Genomic DNA, 19022 nt, shown 5'->3' with positions numbered 1-19022 from the left:
TCTGCCTTGATATCCATGATTGTGCTCTATGTCTTTGTCTCTATTTGTGTTTTACAAATAGGTTCGTCTGTACTATTTTTCCTAGATTCCACATATATGCATTAATATATTAATATGATATTTGTTTTTCTCTTTCTGATTTTCTTTGTCCTGTAGGGCACTGTCTATGTCTATCCCCATCTCTGCAAGTGGCACCATTGTACAATCTGTACTACATTAATCTTAAAAATGCATTCCAATATACAGTAGGTACAATGGCAACGCACTCCAGTACTCTTGCCTGGAAAATCCCATGAACGGAGGAGCCTGGTAGGCTGCAGTCCACGGGGTCGCACAGAGTCGGACACGACTGAAGCAACATAGAAGCAGCAGCAGCAGCACAGACAAATAATGTTTGATTCCACTTATACAAGGTACTTAGAATAGTCAAATTCATGGAGTCAGAAAGTATATTGGTAGATGCCAGGGACGAGGTGGGTGGGAGGAATTGGGACTTAGTGTTTCATGGAACAGAGTTTCAGTTTAAGACAGTGAAAAATTCAGATCATGGATGATGGTAAGAATTGTACAACAATGTGAATGTACTTAGTGCCAGCAAAATGCTTAAAAAAAGCATTGCCCTTAAATTCATGTGTAGTGAAATCGACAAATAATACCATTTTGAATAATAATGGCTTATGCTTGTGTAGAATCTCATGTCAAGGCCTTAAAAAAATTTTTTTACATACGTTATACTATCTGTTCACACGATATCCTTATGAAATAGAATGAAAACTATTTTATAGGTGAAGAAAGAAATTGACACTCAAGGGGCCACAATAAGTCAAAGGAAGAAACAGTGAAGAGTGCTAACATTAAGAACAAGCATTTAAGTGTGGCTTCCATTATAGCTTACACCTTCAAAACAAATAACGTTAGGAGAACTTAATGTGGATGTCAAGGAAGTTATACAATCATTCCTTGAGGTATAATGTATTCTCATTTGACAGTGTAGTCATCCGAATCCTTTTTAAAAATTAGCTACTCACAATTATTTAATACACATGATATACATGAACGTTTTCCTTTCTCGAGGTGAAGCAAGGGAAAAACAGCGCAAAAGTAAATTACTATGTGTTTTCTGAGCCACATGATTTACTGTGAGAACTATACAGTTTTGACATGTCACATGTAAAGCCCTTACTAGGAATTTTAGGATATAAAATACTGTCTTTAGAAGAATTAAGCAGGAGGGAATAGAAAGGTAAAGTTCAGATGGTTACTTTGAAAATGTTTCTAAACAGAAGAGATTTGTTTCTACCATAATATAAACTTCGTTTTGCTAGGTAGCAGAAAGAACCTTGCAGATAATGAAGCACAGATGTGGGTAAAATGCAGGCATTTTGTGTGTATAGTGATACCTGGGTGTGATAATCCACACATAGTTCCCATCTGTTATTCCTTAATTTGGTCTCAGCTGTTTCAATAATATGACATTGTCCATCACTTCTCAACCTTTTCAAAATATTTCTTTTCCTTTTTTTAAACTCACACCATCATAGTTATGTAATAGAACAGTAACTATTCACTCAACAGGGCAACATTTTTTTGCCTAAGTTTCTCTGTTGCTGCTGAGTCGCTTCAGTCGTGTCCCACTCTGTGCGACCCCAGAGATGGCAGCCCACCAGGCTCCCCCATCCCTGGGATTCTCCAGGCAAGAACACTGGAGTGGGTTGCCATTTTCTTCTCCAATGCATGAAAGTGAAAACTTTCTCTAAGAGTAGATAAAAGAATGTGAACTATGAAGATATTTCTTGGGGTCAGATTCTATTCTAAGCAACATGAATAAGAGAAGAAATAATTAAAGGAAGAAAACAAGACTACCTGAAAAATAAAATGAATTTCAGAAAAATAAAAGAAATAAAAATTTTTTGAAAAAAATGTTTTGAAAAAAATTTAGGGGAATAAAAATGTATAATTTGAAGCATTAATTTCTGGAGATTACTAATAAGCATCATATAGAAATAATGTGATTTGGGTAATACTGGAGTAAAAAACTTGTTTTACGGCAAGAATTCTAATACTCCTTATAAATCTCTAAGAGGAGAATAAGTACACCAGGCAGTATTTTCCAAACTTATTCAATGGTTTTGTTCAGAGTATCTCTGGGGAATAGTGCTCTACAGCAAAATAGCATTTAGGACATACTGAGCTCAGGAGTTTGATTCATCAGTTTTGTCAGTTTTAGCAACAGACCAGGGGAGCGACAGAATATCTTTACAAAATGAATGTAGTATGGACTTCGACTCACTAGCCCTAACCAAGCTTTCAGCTACAAGCCTTTTCCACATACAGAAGCTCAGTTCTATGCTAGCCTTTCAGAAACTCTCCCTGTTGGCAAAATGCGCTGCCACTCTTCTGTACCTTCGTATGCCCATGCCTTTGCTCACGCTGTGCCATCTTTTTGATGTCCTTTCTTTCTCCTGCTTGCCTGTCAAAAGGCTACTACTACTCAGTGTTCAATTGTTCCTCCCTCTCCTGTCACCATCCTCCATGTATGCTTCTCCTAAAGGCAGTAGTTCTCAAATGTGACTGTATTCCTAACGCATTAGGAATAATTACAGAGGTTTTAAAACACTTGTTCCTAAGTCTCTTCCAGCAATTTTGATAGAATAGGTGGGGATTTTTAATTCCCAAGTGACTGTAAAACAGCCAAAGCTGAGGACCACTGCTTTGGAGTTCATGGTAATTTGTCTCTGTATTTTATAGACCTACATCCTAAAAAAAAGAGTTTAAGGTATTTTAGAGGAGAAACTTAGCCCTCTTCATATTCATAGGTCCCCTGTACTCACAGAAATATTTGAATGAAAAAATAAAATAGAGGGAGAGGGAGAGGGTGGGATGATTTGGGAGAATGACATTCTAACATGTATACTATCATGTAAGAATTGAATCGCCAGTCTATGTCTGACGCAGGATGCAGCATGCTTGGGGCTGGTGGATGGGGATGACCCAGAGAGATGTTATGGGGAGGGAAGTGGGAGGGGGGGTTCATGTTTGGGAACGCATGTAAGAATTAAAGATTTTAAAATTTAAAAAATAAAAAACTGAAAAAAAAAATACCATATGCCCTCGCCTATGCATTTCTAGAACAAAACAAAACAAGCTCATAGATACAGAGCACAGGTTGGTGGTTGCCAGAGGTGGGGAGGGGAAGGGACATATCACTTTAAATAAAATTAATTACCAGTTTATTTAATTAATAACATTCATTTCACCTGAAAAAAATATATTTTTATAATTTCCAATGTTGATGCTAATCTTATTAAAAGGTTTTCCAAATTACTCTGCTTTTCCATTCCTATTGTATGTAAATTATATCATTAAGGAAAGTGGCTCCCAATCTAGCTATGAATCAGCAATAGACTGGGGAGCACATAAAAATAACCAAAGCTTTCTACTTCCAGACCTACAGAAGCAGACTCTCTGAGCTTAGGACTTCAGAAGTTTGTTTTATTTTAGTTTAGTTCAGTTCAGTTCAGTTTAGTTTTGTAAACAGTAATTCTAGTATCAATAGCAAACATTCATTCTATGAATCACTGATTTAAGAGAGGAATTTTATAATGTGTTGCATTTATGAAAACATTTACTTATTATTGTACTGTTTTGGAGGGTCCAGTAATAGAAAACACTATAAATCTATCTCATAAAAAAATAGGTCCTTTTTAAAAGAATATAATCATAAATCCCTAGAGAAGACACATTATTGATGAAACTTTATTATTCAAATGCAAAAGGAAGTATTCTTTCATTTTACTATTTACAAGGCCTTTTTTCTAAGTCATAGTTTTAGTGGAACTGGAATAGAATTGTCCAAAATCATGTAATAAATTTTATTCAGCTTTTATCAAGATAATTAATTTTCTCCAAGTCTGTTAGCATGACACAGTAAAAATCAATTCTCCAAAAGGAATTAGGAAAGTATAGGCCATCATTATGGGTTTAACAGCTCATGTTTTAGGCAATTAAGTGGAACTTTTTTAAGGGTTTTTTTTTTTTTTTAACTTTTTAAACCAGTAATTTCAGGCATGCTATAACCTGAAGTCAGGTGAGCCACATTTGGCCTATTAGCCACCTAATGGACAACTGGACTCACTCTTCTGTTTATATATACATACATATTTTTTTTTTCCTATTCTCCTTGGTCACTCAGATAACTTTAATAGAATGAAAGGAAAATTCAAATTATTGCTGTCTCTTCAATGGTTGAATGAACTATAGATGGACTAAAGGAAAGAAGAATCAAAAAGAGCGTAAGTGCTTTCAGAAAGCATTAATTATATTAATCAACCCAGGCATATGTGTTTCTTTTTATTAATGCCATCTACCCGATTCTCGGGTTGTCATGTAACTTTCTGATTTTTCCAATGGGAAGTAGAAAGGTGACTGAATCAGAGCCTTGAAAAGTGTGAGTTTATGCTTCTTCTCATGGATTCCTGTTAGTACCATGAGAACATGTCCAGGCTAATCTGCCGAAGGGATAAAAGGGACACACGGAGGAAACCCAAGTTGTTATTGATATAACTGAGGTCTTCCTAGACCAGCCAGCTCACAGCAAACTCATCATCTGGCCATAGATGCATGAGAAAGCTCCACTGAAATCTATCGAGTTGGACACTGATTACCGAACCTCTTGGCGTAATCTGTAGACTCACGTCATTTTAAGTCGCTATGCTTTGTGTGTGTGCTTAGTTGAGTCTGACGCTGTGTGACTCTGTGGATTATAGCCCACTAGGCTCCTCCATCCATGGAATTTTCTAGGCAAGAATACTGGAGCGGGTTGCCATTTTCTGCTCCAGGGGATCTTCCCAACTCAGGGATCGAACCCGCATCTCCTGCATTAACAGGCAGATTCTTTACCACTGTTCCACCTGAGAAGTCCATTAGGGAGATTTATAAACATTAAAAGCAGACACAGTTGTCTTCAGTGTTTGAAAGGTTGTGCTGTTATAGACAGCATTTGGATCCTTCGAGTGCCAGTTCTACTAAGAGAGAAAAAAAGATTGTATTGATAGAAAGACAGATTTCCATTTGACAAAGTGCCTTCTAACAAGTCATAGTTGTTCAAGGATAGGGCTATAGACATTGAATTCCCTGATTCTAGGATGATTCAAGATGGGGCTAAAATGAATCTATTTTATTCATTAATCATTATATGTTTCTTCATCTATCCCTTTAGTGCCACAAAATTATGTACAGATTATCAGTAGAAGTGTGTTGTAGATTATAGTGGTTTTCTCATTCTTTAACTGGCATTAGAAACAAGAGCCATGTGCCCATTCCTCTAGTCATCCTCTTGGATATAGTTGCCAGAATTCTCAGTCAAGATTTACCCTCATAATTCACCCTGAAAATGGAGACAGAACCAATATGTGGACCTAAGGAAACAAATTATTCTTTGTGTTATCATTCATTCATTTTAAAAGTCATCAGCTACCAGAGTGCAGTTGGATTTTGTCTAGTCTATCAGTGTTTTTTAAAAATGTGAGACCAAACGCTTTTTGCTTTTCATCTATCACAGTTCCCAACACTTTCTATTTCAAACATTTATAATACTGACCTGGTTTTTTAGGTATTTAAGTTTAAAGACTGGGTAAGTTCTTACTTTTCATACTGTTCATTGGGGTCTCAAGGCAAGAAGTGGTTTGCCACTCCCTTCTCCAGTGGACCATGTCTTGTCAGAACTCTCCACCATGACCCATCCACTTTGCATGGTCCTACATGGCAGGGCTCATAGTTTCATTGAGTTAGGAAAGGCTGTGGTCCATGTGATTAGTTTGGTTAGTTTTCTGTGACTGTGGTTTTCATTCTGTTGGCCCTCTGATGGATAAGGATAAGAAGCTTATGGAAGCTTCCTGATGGGAGAGACTGACTGAGGGGGAAACTGGGTCTTGTTCTGAAAGGCAGTGCCATCCTCAGTAAATCTTTAATCCAATTTTCTGTTGATGGGCAGGGTTGTGCTCACTTCTTGTTGTTTGAAGTGAGGCCAAACTATGGTGGAGGTAATGAAGATAATGGCGACCTCCTTCAAAAGGTCCCAAGCATGCACTGCTACACTGAGTGCCCCTCACCCTGCAGCAGGCCACCTCTGGTGCACACCTCTGCCAGAGACTCCTGAACACTCACAGGAAAGTCTGGGTCAGTCTCTTTTGGTGCTACTGCTCCTTTCTCCTGGGTCCTGCTGCACACAAGCTTTTTGTTTGTGCCCTTCAAGAGTCTGATTCCCCAGTTCTGTGTAAGTTCTGGCAGCTCTATCATGAAGTAATGGTGACCTCCTCCAAGAGGGCTTATGCCATAACTCACATCTGCTGCACCCAGAGCCCCTGCGCACTGCTGTCCCATACCTCTGCAGGAGACACTCAAATACAGTTCTGGCTCAGTCTCTGAACAGTATGAAAAGGCAAAAAGATAGGACACTGAAAGATGAACTCCCCAGGTCAATAGGTGCCTAATGTGCTACTGGAGATCAGTGGAGAAGTAACTCAAGAAGAATGAAGAGACGGAGCCAAAGCAAAAACAACACCCAGTTGTGGATGGGACTGGTGATAAAGTAAAGTCCCATGCTGTAAAGAGCAATACTGCATAGGAACCTGGAATGTTTGGTCCATGAATCAAGGCAAATTGGAAGTGGTCAAACAAGAGATGGCAAGAGTGAACGTAGATATTCTAGGAATCAGCGAACTAAAATAGACTGGAATGGGTGAATTTAACTCAGATGACCATTCTATCGGCTACTGTGGGCAAGAGTCCCTTAGAAGAAATGGAGTTGCAATCATAGTCAACAAGAGAGTCCAAAATGCAGTACTTGGATGCACTCTCAATGACAACAGAATGATCTCTGTTCGTTTCCAAGGCAAACCATTCAAAATCACAGTAACCCAAGTCTAGCCCCGACCAGCGATGCTGAAGAAGCTGACATTGAATGGTTCTATGAAGAACTACAAGACCTTCTAGAACTAACACCCAAAAAGATGTCCTTTTCATTATGGGGGACTGGAATGCAAAAGTAGGAAGTGAAGAAACACCTGGAGTAACAGGCAAGTTTAGCCTTGGAATGCGGAATGAAGCAGGGCAAAGATTAACAGAGTTTTGCCAAGAGAACTCACTGGTCAGAGCAAACACCCTCTTCCAACAAGACAAGTGACAACTTTACACATGGACATCACCAGATGGTCAATACCAAACACAGATTGATTATATTCTTTGCAGCCAAAGATGGAGAGGCTCTATACAATCAGCAAAAATAAGACTGGGAGCTGACTGTGGCTTAGATCATGAACTCCTTATTGCCAAATTAAGACTGAAATTGAAGGAAGTAGGGAAAACCACTAGAGCATTCAGGTATGACCTAAATCAAACCCTTTTCCATTATACAGTGGAAGTGACAAATATATTCAAGGGATTAGACCTGATAGAAAGCCTGAAGAACTATGGATGGAAGTTCATAAATCTGTACAAGAGGGCAGTGATCAAGACCATCTCCAAGAAAAAGGAAAGCAAAAAGGCAAAATGGTTGCTGAGGAGGCCTTACAAATAGCTGAGAAAAGAAGAGAAGCTAAAGGCAAAGGAGAAAAGGAAAGATACTTATTTGAATGCAGAGTTCCAAAGAATAGCAAGGAGAGATAAGAGAAAGGCTTCCTCAGTGATCAGTTCAACAAAATAGAGGAAAACAATAGAATGGGAAAGACTAGAGATCTCTTCAAGAAAATTAGAGATATCAAGGGAATATTTCATGCAAAGATGGGAACAATAAAAGACAGAAACAGTATGGACCTAACAGAAGCAGAAGATATTTAGAAGAGGTAGCAAGAATACACAGAAGAACTATACAGACAATATCTTCATGACCCAGATAACCACAATGGTGTGATCACTCACCTAAAGCCAAGCATCTTGGAATACAAAGTCAAGTGGGCCTTAGGAATCATTACTAAGAACAAAACTAGTGGACATGATAGAATTCCAATTGAGCTATTTCAAATCCTAGAAGATGACGATGTGAAAGAGATGCACTCAATATGCCAGCAAATTTGGAAAACTCAGCAGTGGCCACAGGACTGGAAAAGGTCGGTTTTCATTCCAATCCCAAAGAAAGGCAATGCCAAAGAATGCTCAAACTACTGCACAATTGCAATCATCTCACACACTAGCAAAGTAATGTTCAAAATTCTCCAAGCCAGGCTTCAACAGTACGTAAACTGTGAACTTCCAGATGTCCAAACTGATTTAGAAAAGGCAGAGGAATCAGAGATCAAATTGCCAGCATCTATTGGTTCACTGAAAAAGCAAGAGTTCCAGAAAAACATCTACTTCTGTTTGTTTTTGTTTTTGTTTTTGTTTTTACTATGCCAAAGCCTTTGACTGTGTCAAAGTCTCATTCTTCAAGAGATGGGAATACCAGCCCATCTGACCTGCCTCATGAGAAATCTGTATACAGGTCAGGAAGCAACAACTAGAATTAGACATGAAACAACAGGCTGGTTCCAAATTAGGAAAGGAGTATGTCAAGGCTGTATATTGTCACCTGCTTATTTAACTTACATTCAGAGTACATCATGAGAAATGCTGGGCTGAATGAAGCACAGGCTGGAATCAAGATTTCTAGGGGAAATATCAATAACCTCAGGTACACAGATGATACCACCCTTATGGCAGAAAGTGAAGAAGAACCAAAGAACCTCTTGATGAAAGTAAACGAGGAGAGTGAAAAAGTTGGCTTAAAACTCAACATTCAGAAAACTAAGATCATGGCATTCGGTATCATTACTTCATGGCAAATAGATGGGGAAACAGTGGAAACAGTGTCAGACTTTATTTTGGGGGGCTACATAATCAATGCAGATGGTGACTGTAGCCATGAAATTAAAAGACACTTGCTCCTTGGAAGATAAACTATGACCATCCTAGACAGCATATTAAAAAGCAGAGATATTACTTTGCCAACAAAAGTCCATCTAGTCAAAGGTATGGTTTTTCCAGTAGTCATGTGTGGATGTGAGAGTTGAACTATAAAGTAAGCTGAGCACCAAAGAATTGATGCTTTTGAACTGTGGTGTTGGAGAGTCCCTTGGACAGCAAGGAGATCCAACCAGTCCATCCTAAAGGAAATCAGTCCTGAATATTCACTGGAAGGACTGATGCTGAAGCTGAAACTCCAATACTTTGGCCACCTGATAGGAAGAGCTAATTCATTAGAAAAGACCCTGATGCTGGGAAAGATTGAAAGGAGGAGAAGGGGACAACAGAGGATGAGATGGATGGATGATATCACCGACTCAGTGGACATGAGTTTGAGCAAACTTTGGGAGTTGGTGATAGACAAGGAAGCCTGGAGTGCTGCAGTCCGTGTGCTCAGAGAGAGTCAGACACAACTGTGAGACTGAACTGAACTGCAGTTCTTACTTATGACTCACATTCTATCAAAGTTCTTGGAAATGCAGAGATTCAGTATGGATTCTACCCTCAGGAATCCTACAGTTTTGGAGAAGAGGTGATCTTAGATAACTATAATAGACTGAAATAAAACACTCAGTGAAAGAGATACAGAGAAAATGAGATGGGTCACAGAATTAGAAACAATTGGATGCAGCTGGATTGTGAAGCCAACACATAATTAGTGGGCAGAGAAATTACAGACTTCTTTTTATGTTGTTTCTGAAAGACATCACCACTGGAATTATTATAAGCATTTGAAATCTTCATTAGAGACTGACAATAGACAGATGGTCCAGATTGTCACATGTCCCTGCTTTCATCCAAATTTTAATTTAATGATACAATTTTAAAAGTTATTGACCTATTACAACTTTCTTTTCATACCTTAATTAGGACTCAGAAAATCGCCACATTTGTATGTTAAAGATACAATCTTATTGTTTTTTATTACCAGTGGTCTCTAAACAATTTGTTCTAAGCTCTTTGACCCTTAAAAGTGTCAAATTAAATATTCATATTTTTAAAGCTGAAGTGATGATTTTCATAATAAAAGTCTATTATTACTTTCAATGCCTACAAACACTTGGTTAATGAATATATCATTAATATTTAAATATCTGTTTTGATTTAATAATCAATATGTCTAAAAATATCATCTTAAGATCCTAAAAGCTAGAATCACCAAAATAGCAAAAATGGACACAAATTTGACTCAGAATTAACGCTTCTTCATAACAAAAATATGACTCTAACAAAGCACACTTGGGATGTTTCAAAGAAGCTTTACCATCTTTTCCTTCAAAAGACTTGCCCCTACACCTGCAGCAGCTCCAATTCAGGAAATGTTGGATTTTGCTCAATTAAAGATCATGTCCAAGTGGACTTAATCAAATATATAAATAAACTGAAGTTTTCCCATGAGAACTATCAAAATTATGTCATGTCGAGTCACAGAACCAGAGACTAGGTTTATAAATAATGCAGACTTCTTTAACCTTGTTCTCTGTAAACCAACAGGTCATTTTTAAGCTTACTATTATTTTTTCATTGCTATTATTATTATTTTTCATTGCTTTTTACCTGAACTCTATAAGTAATAGGCTGATTATTTCAAATAAAAAATTTTCAAGATGATAAAAACCATAAAATTATCCCCACTAGGTCATTTTACCTGCATAATCTTGATTTTCCTCATTTCAAACATTACAAACATTTGAAAAGCAGTTTCTAAACAATACCAATATCCAAGATAAATGCAAACAGCACCAAGCATCTCTATCTTAGAAAATAGGACTTGCATAGCTCCCTAGTGAGAAGTGCTGTCTTATGTTTTATCTATACCTTGCTCTTGGATCCGTGTGTGTGTGTGTATGTTAGTCATTCACTCATGTCCAACTTTTTGCAACCCTATGGACTATAACCCTCCAGGCTCCTTTGTCCATGGAATTTTCCAGGCAAGAATACTGGAGTGGATTGCCATTCCCTTCTCCAGGGGATCTTCCCAACTCAGGGATTGAATCTGGGTATCTTCTATTACAGGCAGATTCTTTACCATCTAAGGCACCAGGGAAGTCCTATATTCAAAATTATTATCTATAAATTTAATACTTCCTCATGAAGTTGCCCTGAAGATTATATGCTGGTATCTTGTCTAAAAATATGCTAAGATTCTGATGAATGGTAGCTCTTGGTATTAATTTTAATATCTACTGCTGCTATTGCCACTAGTTATAAGTTTATTGGAAATAATTTAAAGTTTTGTAAATTGTGGATGAAGTAATACTACGGGAGTAGATTACTCATTGCCTGACTTCAAAATGTTTACCAAATTACAGTTTATTTGTGATGACCTCTTAAAAATTAGAACTACTTTTATCCCAAGTGGGAAAAAAAAAAGAGCTCAACAATGTCTAAGATGTTTTCTTGATAAATATTTCCTGCCTTACATTCAAATGTATTTGTTGTTTTACTCTGAACTTCGTAATTTATTTTGAAGGTTAATTTGTAATTATTTCTTCCTTAAAAGTCACACAATGACTTATGACTAGCAGCAACAGTATCTTGACAACAAAAATATTAATAAATGTCTGTTATAAAATATATTTGTTCTATTAATTAGCATTGTGTCTGATAATGTCATAAATTTTAAATTCATATCACTATGTCTATTTTCCAAAAGTATTTTTCACTTTCATAGCAAGTAGAAACAAATGCAATTATTTTGTTCTATCAATTATCACTTACTTTAAAATTATAATTTATTAAATAAAACCCTTGAACCTAATTTCCAGTATATGACTATATAACCATTGCAAGTCAATTCAATGAATTCACAATCACTTGTCTTAAAAACTGGCAAAATATGTTCATATATATAAAGTTGTTGGAGAAGCCAATGGCACGCCACTCCAGTACTCTTGCCTGGAAAAATCCCATGGATGGAGGAGCCTGGTGGGCTGCAGTCCATGGGGTCACTAAGAGTCGGACACAACTGAAGTGACTTAGCAGCAGTAGCAGCAGCATAGAAAGTTGTATTAAGTTTTGGATTTGATTTACCTAGAACTTTTTCTTAGGAGAAAATACATTTCATAGAAGAAAAGGTATTTAACATACTCTACTACTACCATAGTTAATAAATTTTTTCTATGTAATTTTCACTCTGATGACTTTGTACTATATACATTTCTATCTGAATCACACATTTTTGGGTAGGTGGGTATGTGTGTTGGAGAAGGAAATGGCAACCCACTCCAGTACTCTTGCCTGGAAAATCCCACGGATGGAGGAGCCTGGTAGGCTGCAGTCCATGGGGTCACTAAGAGTCAGGCACGATTGAGCGACTTCACTTTCCCTTTTCACTTTCATGCATTGGAGAAGGAAATGGCAACCCACTCCACTGTTCCTGGTTGGAGAATCCCAGGGATGGGGGAGCCTGGTGGGCTGCCGTCTATGGGGTCGCACAGAGTCGGACACGACTGAAGCGACTTAGCAGCAGCAGCAGTGTATGTGTGTGCATTCAGTCTTGTTTGACTCTTCTCGACTCCATGGACTATAGCCCACTAGGCTCCGCTGTCCATAGGATTTCCCAGGCAAGAATACTGGAGTGGGTTGCCATTTCCTCCTCCAGGGGATCTTCCCAGCCCAGGGATTGAACCTGCGTCTCCTGAGTCTCCTGCATTGGCAGGCAGATTCTTTACCACTGAGCCACGGGGGAAGCCCCAATATATTATACTACTTCACCAGTTAATTTTTTCTATGTAATTTTCACTCTGATGACTTTGTACTAAAATTTCTGGCTAAAGTACACATTTTTTGTTGAGGAAGTGTTAAAAAGAAATTGAAGCACAGAATATCATAAATACATATTTATGAGATGAAAATGCCAATATCAACAATGTATTAGCAATACAATTTCTGTAAACTTTGAAGTGAGTTTACATTTTATATTACTTGTTCCCATTTTCTATTATTCCCAAAACACTGAAGTAAATGGCTCGGAAACACTCAGTAGAAAACTGCCTAGAAAACTTCTGTAAATCAGCAAAGTGGTCAGGTGTTCCACCTTATTACTGTTTAAAAAAATTTTTTTTTAGAAAATCAGTAATATTACTGATTATTTATTCCTATCTGAAAGTCAGGAATGTGGTGTCACCTCTGCAACTTCTGAACTAGCTTTGACACCGATGTTAACACACTGAGCTTAAATGTGGGACTAAAAAAATGATTACACTCCAAAAGGTATACAATTTTAAATATGTAATGGATATTTTATGCTATTTCTCTATAAAGCATAGATCACAACCTTGAAACAAGAATTCAGACCCAGCAATAGGGTACTAATCATCCCCATTAGGTACACAAACAAAATTAGGGCTGCCTTTCTTTTCCTAGGCATCTCACTGCTTTCCACATCTCCATGTGAAGAGAATATGCCTGCCAAAAACACACTCAGAATTCCTCTGCTAACAGCCACTTGTAAAAATAAAACTTTGAAAAGGCATAAAGAGAAGAAACAGCATGTTCTAAATGCTGTGAAGAACCCAACATGATTTTCATTGGTCTTGGGCCCTGACAGCCATTCGACCTGTACTTTACTGTCTCAGCTCCTGGATGCACAGACCAGTTCTCAGTTCTAGGGCTGAGGAAGAACCATTTGCATGATTTCATTTGTGGCTTTTTCGTGCTACTTCTAATGAAAAGTAATCACAAAAATAACATCCACTTTTGAACACTGAGAGAGGTTCAAAAGGTTGTTGGTTCCAAAGAACACTAAAAAAGGCTTAACATGTAAGAAAAAAGTTTCAATTTATTTTTTAAATTGATTTTTCCTACATACTTAAAGAAAGACTTTGAAGCAACAAACAGGAAAAAAAGATGCATATATAGTAAAATTTGATTAAAAAATAAAATATCAAATCAAGTTGGGGGAGATAATTATAACAAAAACCCAGACTTATATATTTCATAGCAGTGTAATTCAGGTAAGAATTATTTTCACTGATGAAGTTTTATTAGGAGAAATAGATTTTTCTTGGTATCAAAGTTTAAGATTGAGTAATATTCTGGAAATATAGAAAGTTCATTCAGCAATATGAGCATGCAATAAGATAGAAGTATCTTCAGCAATTGTTTTACTGAAGTTAGACAAAGGTACTTCATCTGAAATATGCTATAAATTGATGAATCTTTTTATATAAAAAGATTAATTGTAATTACTACACGATCAAACTCTGTGGTAACACAGAAAAAGTTTTTAAAGGTCTAAAGAATGTGCGTATGAGAGAGCTCTAATATCAAGTGCTGATGCAAATCTTAGATTTTTAAAGATCCATACAAATTCATTTTCTAAGTGCTGAGAAACAAACTCAGTGTTGTTGATGGAAAACGCATTAATATATGTTTTGTAATCGTGTTTCCTTCCTGGAAAATTATAAGCCTAAAGTGTTTCTCTTGAGTAAACAGAGAGTGATTTCTCTGTACAAGTCTGAGCTGCAAGAACATCTGCAGAGTGAACCACAAAACGTGTCTGAGATGCATCATTTCTACATGCTCCGGGCTGGACAGTCTCATTTATCCCGAAGCAACATGCAAAATGTATGAAGCGCGCGCACACAGACTCAGCCTTGGCCATAAAAGAAGCCTTGCCTTTGCTCCTTGCTTCACAGATCTGAGATGAAAATGTGTATCTAAATTTTCCATGGAAGACTTTTAAAACATGGATTTCATAACCTAACTGTGTGAAATGATTTGGGAATCGGCATTGTGGGAGACCAAGACATTCTTAGAGACAGTTTCTAAATAGCATATAAGGCTCCTCCCAACCTTCCCAATAGCATATCAGCCATGGAATTTCAATATTCATCATCTTCTCTAAAACCTCTCAACTAATTTTTTACACTTGATGGATGATTTTTATTATTTGAAATTTAGGGAGATCATGCTGATGAAAAATTGATATTAATTCTGTCTCAAAACTTAAATGTAAAAGAAAATCTTTCTCTTAGCTGAAACTAAGACAACATTGTAAAACAACTGTCCTCTAATAAAAACTAATTAAAAATTAGAAAATGAAGGAAATATAACATTAAAAAATAATAATAATATCAAAAATATTGCTCTTATCTTTCTCAGTTCACTTAGGGGCCAGAATTAGTTTTCACTGAAATTTGTCTTTTCCATTATAATTCCCCAGGATGTTGTTATCTTCTTTTTGGTACCCATCACATGCCTTTGTTATGGCTACCTAGATATGCACTAGACGATATGTTTTGTAAGGGCAGGTAAGGTTGTTTTTTTGTTATTGTGTCTGGACTCTCCAATGGTGCATGCATACCCAGTTGTGTCTGACTCTTTGTGACCCCACTGACTGTAACCCACTCTGTCCTTGGAACTTTCCAGGCAAGAATACTGGAGTGGGTTGCTGTCAACTACTCCAGGGGATATTCCTCACCCAAGGATCAAACCCACATCTCTTGCATTTCCTGAATTGGCAGGTGGATTCTTTACCACTGGCGGCCTCCCCAATGCCTCCCCCTAGATATGGTCATGTCTAATCGAGAAGAGAGTGACAGGTGAATTGAATTAAAGCTGTGGTTCAATTGCAGAAGAAAGTAGCCTGTATATAGAAATTTGAATGGTGTCAATATGTCAGATGTTTCTAAAAAAAAGAAACCTAGGCTGATCTCTTAGAGGCTAAAATTTCAAATGAGTTTTTAATAAAAAAGAGCAAAGATATTTCACAAAATTTCTATTAAACTTGTAATTAACACACATGAAACAATCTAGCAGAGATTTGCTTACAGATTGAGAACAGGTGTGCAAATCTCTTAGGAAGTAGGGTGCACACACACTGTACATATTGAGAAGGAAAAGTCTGTACCTGGGACTCTGACCAGAAAAGGAAGCCTAGAAAGATGCCTCAGTGTGAAAGGCTGGACAGCTCAGGGGAAGGCCAAGGGAACAGGGGTGCTGGGAAAGGAGGCTAACAAAGAAAATAAAGTGGGACTTGGGCTAAGAGCCAAGGTGCCAAGAGAGAGAGTATCAGTCGTTCAGTCATGTCCAACTCTTTGCGACCACATGGACTGGGTCTGTAGCCCACCAAGCTCTCTATCCATGGAATCCTCCAGGCAAGAATACTGGAATGGGGTTGCCATTCCTTTCTCCAGGGGATCTTCCTGACCCAGGGATAGAATCCAGGCCTCCTGCATTGCCAGCAGATTCTTTACTGCCACCAGATTAAAAAATGGTGGCTCTCTAGTCTGAGCCACCAGAGAAGCCCAAAGATGCTGAAGGAAAGCTTAATCCATTTCTCAGCTTGCCCAGAAGCACAATTAGCTATTAGAAAGCCCATGCTGCATTTCATGAAAGAACAGCCTAAAACTTTCTCTGAGAAAGTATGTCTAGTCATTTGGATCTTTTAAGATACTCTCCACCCTCCTTTCCTTCATAACAGTCATATCTTGATAAAAGCAAAGCCAGCTGTCAATATGCCAGTAGACCCATGATCCCACATCTGGCCTTAATCTGTTTTCAATCGGGAACCCATTTCAGCACTTGGCTTTAAATAATTGCCTGGGTAAACGTATATCCTCTTTGGTAGCTGTGTTTTCTCTTCTAGGTCATCAGTATCATGAAACAATCATTTGAATTTACCAAACCGTATTCTAATCATCTGGACAAAGAATCCCACCTTCCACAAAGGATCCTCTCTTTATATGAAGCACACTTGAATTGCAATTCCCCTGATAGTGGCACCTTAACATATAATTCGTCAGGAGGGGACAAGGATTTGGCATTAAACCAGTGAGCGACCACCTGCAGGAGCAGTTCCACAATGGAATAACACACTTAAGCTGATGGCTGAGTGGATCTGATTTTACCCAATATAGCCCTGCCTTCCTGAACTTCTGTAGGTATCCTCTTTAAGTGATGTCTCAGTGGGGTTGAGTTTGGAATTGTCTGTGCAACTTTCATGCCTCCTTGAAGTCACACATGCACTTGGAAAGAAAATAATAGTGAACTGCACAGGAACTGAAAGAATGTTTCCAGCTCCTGCCATAGGAAACATGGGAGGTGAATACACCTTTTGGATTTTTGGTTAAATTTACAAATGCATATTTAAAAAGACGCATAATGTTAAATTTGTAATGTAGCTTCGAAAATATCTTCAAAAGATTTTAAAACAGATTTGAGCTAACATTTTAAGCCTTATGAAAGTATATTGATATTACTAGCAATATTGTAGTAATGATTAATTAATACATAAGAATGGAAACATTTTATGTATAATTCTATTCTTTGAAGGCCCACTCTTATTATTTAACAACCACACAATGTAGGAATTTCATCCATAAACTTCTACAATCCTGTAGTTAATTCAAGATCAACAGCCAGTGACTACAACTTAACATTTAGTATTGTTAACATGTGATGTCTTTGCTATATTTAAGATATTATTTGCGGAGAGGCCCAAATTTGATATATGGTTAACTTTAATTCCAAATTCTGGATTCTAAATTACATAACAGGTAACTAAAGGATCAAGGCAGAAGAAATTGCTGTCTCTTAGTGAAAGAGTCTCTCCCCCCTCAAAATAAAACCTTAGCCCAATCTGTTATGCGAGATCTACATTCTGCCTGGCCAAAGATCCCACCCCAGTGCAAAATATCTCCTATTGCCCTGCTGTTTCCTTAACTGCTATACAGATACTTCTAAATTAGCTGTAAAATGTCCATAGTATAGTACAATAGCCATCAAGTTCAAATTTGTCTCCCCATACATTACTGTAAAGAAGCGTAGCATTCACAGCACTAAAATACTACTTCTGAGAGAAATCAGTTGAAAGAACCACACATTTCCCATTTACAGGGCTATGCAACCACTAGAAACAGCAAGGGATTGCATAATGTTTCAGAAGTTTTTCTAGTGCTATGTCACTGAACTACATGAAAAGCTAATACGTTTTTAAAATACATTTTGAAAAACTGATAAAAGCTTGTGCATAGGGTTTCAGAAAATAAAAAATAAAAGAACTCCTTCAATATGCATGAAGTTACACTTTAGGCACAGTCTTCATTGCTTTGTTATAACTTAGTGCCAGAATTCACAAGTTAAGGATGAAAAAGAAATTATTTTTCCTGATAGCCCTGGAGCTATCTAGGATACATCATGACTTACCTAAAGATGGGTCTTTGGAGATGTTTCCTCCTGATTGTGACATGGTCATCCATTTAAAGGTGAAAGTTTAGCTTGTTCCTGGAAACCACTCCAGAAATCCAGGGAGAGAATGTGGAAGCTTATCCTGATCTATTGCCCTGAAGGAGCCCAGAAGGCAAAAGTAGTTTCCTCTTTCTCTTTTTGGGTGCTGGGAGAAAACTTCCCTGCTCTCTGCCAGCTGAGCAATGTGTCCATAGAGGCCACATAAGACAGGCACGATGGGGCACTCCCCCACAGAGCAGGGTGTGCAAAAACACCAAGAGTCACGTTGACATGGGCAAGAGAAGTGCACGGGACCCCCGGAAACGGAACAAAACAAACAGAAACCTTCCTACCCCTGTGGCACCCAGGTAGGAGCTTCCTAAGTTATCGCAGCCATGAGAACACTCCTTCCACATGCTGGTCAAGCTCGGAAAGCTAAGTCCCTCCCTGTCTTTAAAACAGCCCGTTCAGAGGCTCAACTTTTTTTCTTCAAAATAAAAGTTGTACAGCTGGTTCAGCAGTCCCATGTGAGTACCCTCAGAAAGTTTGTTCTGTTAAAATAAGAACTGTATACAAATTAATGCAGAAAGATGGGCTGAAGCTGCATGGCTGGCTTTGCTCTGAGAGATTATAATTATTTTACAATCTTGCTTTTATTCATGCTGGATGAAGTGTGGAGATAACTCATCATTTTTGGCACTCATAACCTAATAACCTACACTTGGCTAAAGTCAAAGATGCCATTTCAACTGATAGAAGCACTGTGAAACTAGCCAGAGCTACAAAAGTTAGAAAAACAAAAATTGCTCAATTCCATCAGTGACACTGTACCCAAATGCAGCTTTTCAACT

At 37.7% G+C, this 19022-nt stretch overlaps 1 protein-coding gene across 1 annotated transcript in view; it reads right to left on the bottom strand.

Moving 5' to 3' along the window:
- Nucleotides 1-18755, bottom strand: part of PDE1A (phosphodiesterase 1A) — a 294992-nt gene extending 276237 nt beyond the window's left edge. The window contains exon 1 of the mRNA XM_069577054.1: nucleotides 18151-18755. Coding sequence (XP_069433155.1) covers nucleotides 18151-18203 — 53 coding nt within the window. The 5' untranslated portion in view covers nucleotides 18204-18755. The remainder of the gene's footprint in view (nucleotides 1-18150) is intronic.
- Nucleotides 18756-19022: the final 267 nt, after the last annotated feature.

The sequence above is a fragment of the Ovis canadensis genome, chromosome 2 (assembly GCF_042477335.2).
Source record: "Ovis canadensis isolate MfBH-ARS-UI-01 breed Bighorn chromosome 2, ARS-UI_OviCan_v2, whole genome shotgun sequence".
NCBI lineage: Eukaryota > Metazoa > Chordata > Mammalia > Artiodactyla > Bovidae > Ovis > Ovis canadensis.
The sequence above is the reverse complement of the archived record's forward strand: the minus strand, read 5'-3'. Positions and strand labels throughout refer to the sequence as shown.